Below are 6,976 nucleotides of genomic sequence, written 5' to 3' on the forward strand. Positions count from 1 at the left end.
TGGGCACAAGTATCCTATCACAAATACATTTGGCCTCAGAATATTTTGGATTGGGCTAGATTACCATCCTGGACAACGAAGGGATGTTCATCAATATGGAAGGCTCTGATACACTCCCTTCCCCTCATCCGAGATAATCTAGTCTGGAGAATAAACGATGGAACGCTAGGCAGGATTGGCCTGGATCCATGGATTGATAGTGGGGGCAGACACATCCTCAACGGAGAACTCATTTCATTTCTTCATGACCGTGACATCCGGAATTTTTCACATATTGTTGATCAACAGCGTACAGACATTTTCACTCAAGCTTGGAAATCGGCTCAACAACTTGACCTTCCACCGCAGTGGCATCAGGAATGGAGTGATTATGTTCTTGCATTAAACGAATCCCATATCCGCATCAAACAAGGACCGGACGAACTTATTTGGTGTAAGGCGAACAATGGTATCTACGCACCTAAGATTGGGTACAGCGCTCTTATTATACACAGAAGACCTGATCCATCGCCATCGTGGTGGCGTGACATTTGGAAGCTGAATGCCCCCCCATGCACCAGATTATTTTTCTGGTGTGTTCTCAAAGATATCATTCCCACAGGCAAACACCTTACACACAGATCCATCTACGGACCATCCTGGTGTTCTTTCTGCAAAGCGGCATCAGAGACTTCGGTCCACATTTTCCTTCATTGCTCAGCAATTCGTGCACTATGGAACAACATCTCAACTCATTTTGGCATTACGGGGAACTAGAATGGGGATGACATTACTGGTGCGTGGTCAGCCTGGAATCATTACCACCGGGCTCCAAGCTCCTTAACCTTCCCCTCGTGGCAACCTGGCACATTTGGTTAGCGCAGAATTGATATATATTTGAGGAACATGCTGTGTGTTGGCCCCGTACAGAAGCAAACATCATTGCCGCATATCAAGAACTACCTGACCCCCCACCCACTCGAACCATGACGATACAACCACAGCCCATCATCGATAAATCGACCCCTTGGGATTTTTTCGACGGGGCTGCAAATCAAACTGGCTGTGGGGGTGGATTTGTTCTGCATATCAATGAACACCATAGATACTTTGTGAAAATGGGATTTGGCAGAGGATCAAATAATTATGCAGAGCTCTTGGCCATTCGAAATCTAATGCATTACTCTTTGACACATCAGTATATAAATCTTAATATTTTCGGGGACTCAATGACTGTTGTTAATTGGATCAATAATGCCACTATATGTCATACACACACTCTCAGCAATATATTATATGATGCACATACACTCAAGGCAGCATTTAATCATTTCTCCTGTCTACACATTTACAGAGAACATAACAGTGAGGCTGACAAATTATCCAAAGAGGCCGCGATACTTCCCAGAGGAGAATGGCTAATTGTGGAGCAGCAGGGGACTGAAGAATTCAGATTTTTCCATAGGCCATACATAGATCAGAGAGAACAGCGGGACAACAGTCCCGGTAGCCGGCAGTAATATAGTATTTTTGTCTTTGTTGAATAACTGTACATAGATATGGATATCATACCTTTTGCAAATAGATCCTGCGTGATCTCGAACAGGCTATACAGCCAGACTCATATATGACCAATCTCATATTTTTGTTTATGCTCTGACAAATCACCCTGCGTGGTGGATTTTGTTTGAACACTATACATATGCTAACTGCATCTACTATATGTAATTTTCTTAAAATAATTAAAATTACGGATTTTTCCAGTGGAAAAAAAAAAAAAAAAACAAACAAAACAAACTTTAATTATGCAATGTTTAATAATGAACTTGAAAAATTGTGAAAAAATATTATAAAATGGAAATAATTTTAAAAAAATAATAATGGGAAAGTAAATTATATATAAAAATAAATTTTACATGACTTTTTTTAAGGCCAATGTTGTTTACTATTAGAAACATGTGAACACTTTTAATCACTCTCTCCTTTTACATTCTACACGTATTTAAACATTATAACTATAAATAATTATTTAAATTCTATTATTTTTAAATGGTGGCGGACTATATTATCAAGGTATTTTAATGAAATCAAGTAAAACAGTTGATTATTTCTCTATCCAAGGCCATTGCCTTTATATATATTTAATTTACATATCTTAGGTTTTTATGAAAGGAAAACAAACAATTATAGAAAATTTATTCCTAAAATAATAATAACTAAAATTCAAATAAGGAGACATATGTAGAATGAATCTCAAAGTGGTGAGTTTTAGCAAAATATGTGGATGTCCAACCAGATGCCCTAAATATTGCAATTTAACACTATTCCATATAATTTTTCTAGGTATTCCACAGATGTTAGATTGTTAATGTTATAGTGACATGGAATATATGAATGTGTTAAATTCTTTAAATGTGCCATCTAAAATATTTAACTTTCTTAAGGACGAGATCCACATTTTAGAATCTAAGGAAATGTTTCAAAATTAAAGTTTTAAATATGTCAACACTCTCACAAGTTCATGTGGTAATCTTCTCAAGTTAAACAATTTTATGAAGTATTTGCACTAAGTGGAATCTTAATAGTGGAATGACACATTTAATGAACAAAGGAAAAGATAAATAGAAAGTACTGTCATTATCATTAAATGAGATTTTTATGTGTTCTATGCTTTGTTTTCTAATGGTTGACTTGTATGTTTAGGTTTCTATATTCATGCATGTTTTGTAGGGGCATGAAAGAGGTCAACAAGGATGTTATGAATATCATTGTAAAATCACTTGACCTGGTTAATGAGTACCATTTGTGTATACTCTGTTTGTTCTACATTTCTTCAGTTTAATCTATGAATATTTCAAAGGAGTGGGATATTATTCACAAAACATTTGATTTGATGTGATAGGTGTGTGGGTAATTCAAATCAAAATGGTGTTTTTATTTTCTTAGATAACTTCATAAGAGATAATAATCCAACACGTAGTTTATTGAAACAAGGAATGGAAAGGATGAACATGATGTTACAAGGGCTTGTGTAAAATGAAGACTTGAAAGGTAAAAAATGAGTTATGGTGTGGTCCAACTCAAATAATTTTTCAATGTAATAGATTATAAATTTATGTAGTTCTTCAACACCATTCTCATTAAAGAAATAGAATAGCAATTATCATCCATAGATGAAAATCCTCATTAAATTCTATATACAATTAGTATTCTAGATATAATACATTAGAGAAAATCTAGCATGGATTAGCAATACTTTGCAAAGTTAGTTTGTAAAGTTCTCATTCCATATGAGAATATTCTTTATGAATAATATACCACATATCATTATATATTATGAAGGATTTAACACTAACTAATCCCTTAATGCCTAATTAAGGATATGGGTAGTAAATTTCATATTTATTTTAGTTAATTCAGCTCTTTTATTAGATGCATTCACTTGTGCTCATCTAGAGCTTTCCAAGAATATTAACTTTATTAAAATGTAAGTTTGGATCATCCACATATGGTCATTTGAATCTTTTTACCCTTGATGTCACATTAGCATCACCATGCAACTACTATATGGTAGATTATGCTACACCTCAAGTCCATGTGTCACCCTTGGGTGGTTCCATGTCAACACTATGGCCACTTGGCCCTAGCATGTCAACACCAGGGCCACTTGGCCCTACCATGTCATTTTTCAACCCAAAGTTAATTACCTTACATTTAATTAATAACTTAATGTAATATAAATTCATTTAATTAACATACAAATGTTAAAGTAAAATGTATTCATATGTACAAATAATTCACATGCACAATTTAAAAGTCTTGATAGTTAGTGGAAATAAAAAAAATTGACTTTTGAAAACACTTTTCCTTCTATCACTTCCATTCCCCATTTACAATAAGTGAAATTCATTAAGTTACACAATCATGAAATCGCTAACTCAATCAATAATGGTCAATAAATTCCAAAACCACATGTGAATAAAAATCTTATATGTAAATGGGGAGGCAGGAATGGGAGAGGTTATCTTTCGCCCCAATGATGAAAGGGAGACTCAATTTGCCTAGACACAAGGGACCTCTACAAATAACCATGCTAAGTATTTAGACCTGTGGTAAGGATCAGAGTTGGTCTTCTCTAGAGGACTTCACCAATTAATGGTTTTAATCCATTCCATGATAGTGATTCAACAGGTGAGTAAGATTAACGACAATGATGAGCAGGTTTCCATTTCCATTTTGTAAAGAATTAGACTATTAATGGATATATTTTATTTGATTGAATTTTATCATGTTAAGAGAAACTATAACACGATGGCTGACTCATTGGCCAACCGAGGGAATTTAGAACAAAGAGTTTTAAAGATTGATGAAGGGTTACAAACCAAGGCAATTCCATGAGGAACAAAATTAAATATTTGCCTTCAACAATTATAAATATTAAATTGGGTTTAAGGTGTCAAGTCTCTTCGTATGATCTATGACAAGCATTACATTGAAAAATAATTAACTCCCCTAGCATGGTGGCAGCTTTGGTATGTCATGGACGAGCATGCAATTATGAACACCTAGGCAGTGTTCGTCATGACGTGTTGGGAATAAGACAGATGGCCTAGTATTGCTAAGGTTAATAAAACCTTTCGAATGTGGGATGCATTCAATCATGCAATTAAGATGCAGTATGCATGTGTGAAACCTATGGTCTTTTTGGAATTTTTTTTGGAGGGAAATCTTTCCATGATGGCTCCTGATTTCCCTGGTCGAACAGTACTTGTGGATCAAGGTGACATTAAAGATGATTTTAGAGGTTTTGAATATCAAAGGATTAATCCATCGATATATAGAGAGAATTAGAACATATATGAAAGAGAAGAGTCTAGGATCAAAACCATTTTTTATCAATTTTTTCAATAGTTCTAGCATAGGTTTGTGACTATGGAGCACGATATTGGTCATGTAGAGGAAGAGCTCAGAAATTTGCTAGTTAGACTCGTGGGTACCCTGGAATTTTTCAGTAGATCGATCTCACGGCATGCAGAGATCATCTTGATAGATTCATGGGCCCATTGTGAGATTTTAACACAAAGAATGGGAATTCTAGATGTTAAAATGGATCATCTCCACCTAGCTAATGAAGTGTTAATATTTTGTGTGGGAAACCTGGCACTAGCAGAAGGCATTGATGATGAAGAGGTTGGCCTTGATGTGGCTAAGGACATTATAGAGTAGTTTGGGAACTCTAAGCAACGTAAGGAAAGAAACCTTGGTTCTATTGAAGGACAATATGCAGTCTCCCTCCAGCTCTAGCTTGAAGAACATGGAGGGATAGATCGGGGCAACAGGCTGGGGCAGGGAGAACTTGTACGGTTCACCTTGCACAATCGATCGGGGTGGTTTTGGGAAAGGAAGGGCCCCACCACCCAGGGTTTTCCCATGCACTAATTCATCGTAGTTGTTAGGTCACCCCGAACATGGTGTACATGTAGTGATTTTCCTAGTAGTTAATCTTTTTTTATATGTTATGTAAATATTTAGGATTCTTTTGGAAAATCTATGGAGAAAATCAATTTAGAATGGGTATTAGTAGTTCAGAAGTTAACTACGTCAATTTGTTATAAAGTTTATGGACATCAAAAGTTGAATTTTTTACATACAATGTACAAGGTTTTGGGCTTCAAACCAAAATATTTCAAAATATTTTAATGCAATATATAGTTTTTTTCCAAAAATAAAAATAAAAACTTATGTGAAATCAAATGAAAATATACAAGATGTTGATGACCTCATCAACCAATGGTAAAATTAAATAATTTTACATCTGAAGCCCTTAAAGCCATTCTGATTTGCCCATTTTCAATACATTTCTGAAAAATCAAGGAGTTTACTTGAAAACTTTTGGTATTTCGTTGAACCATGAGGATGAAGGTTGTCAAACCTAAGAGAATTTACATGAAGCATGAGAGAGGATTACCTAAGGAAATTAATCAAATTTATGAAGACCGTTTTTTACATAGAGCTCCCAATAATCAAGATTTTGGTGAATTTTTTGCTTAAAATGTTTGTAGATGTGAGTAGTTATATGTATAAAAATATTTTAATAGGTAATGTATTAAGAAGCATTTTAGATTAAAGTTGGATTATTATTAAAATTTATCACATTCAATTAAGAAAAAAAAATTATTAATATTTACTAACTTTAAAATTTAATTTTTAGATTATAAAATATATTTTGGACATTTTTTTTATTTATGTCATAATCATATTTACTAAGAGTTTGAACAAATTTAGATGAGATAAAAATGTAAAGAGATTACTACTCACGAACATGAATTAGATAATTAATTTCTTCAATTTAAACATCAAATTACTTTCAATTTTTTTTTGGATATTCTTACTAACATATATTAAACTCAAATATAACTCTAAATATTTACATGAATATATATAAATACATAATGATATTTTCATTATCAAAAAAACTAAACACTATAATTATTAAAAATTATGATTTTAGCAAAGCATAACCAATTGCAATATGGAAATGTGACTTTCCTCTTTTGTTGTGGTTAGGGTTCGACCCTAGATGATTGCTTCTTCCCTCTCTCAGCATTTTGAATATGGATAATTTTTTTTTTTTTTTTTGGATTTCACGGCCTCTAGATCCTCGAGCTCTCGCGTGCCCTCATCCACTGCTTCGATTCAACATTCAATCTTTGCCTTCATTGACTGTTAGATTCAAGTCTTCATTTCCAATTTCGGGGAACTATCTGCCCCCCTCTATGGTGGGCTTCTTATCATCCTCGACCTAAAATTCTAATATTGTCAAGGGTGTTGTAATTCCCTCTGCATCCTTATTGGTTGATTTAGTCACACCACAGGGGCTTCGCTGGGGGAGCAATACCATACCACGTGAGTTCATATTGGGGGATATATATTGAGGAAAAATGGCATAATATATTGGAGGACATATAGGGGTAAAGGATTTTTATATTGACATGTA

At 34.2% G+C, this 6,976-nt stretch overlaps 1 protein-coding gene across 1 annotated transcript; it reads left to right on the forward strand.

The window, feature by feature from the left end:
* Positions 1-965: 965 nt before the first annotated feature.
* On the forward strand, positions 966-1,499 carry LOC149223870 (uncharacterized). The gene has a single exon (XM_089388024.1). It carries the CDS (start codon positions 966-968, stop codon positions 1,497-1,499), a length of 534 nt encoding a protein of 177 aa, XP_089244150.1.
* The last annotated feature ends 5,477 nt before the right edge of the window (positions 1,500-6,976 follow it).

Source organism: Pinus tabuliformis, chromosome Q (genome assembly GCF_031772625.1).
Source record: "Pinus tabuliformis cultivar Carrire ecotype Pingquan chromosome Q, CPIR1, whole genome shotgun sequence".
NCBI lineage: Eukaryota > Viridiplantae > Streptophyta > Pinopsida > Pinales > Pinaceae > Pinus > Pinus tabuliformis.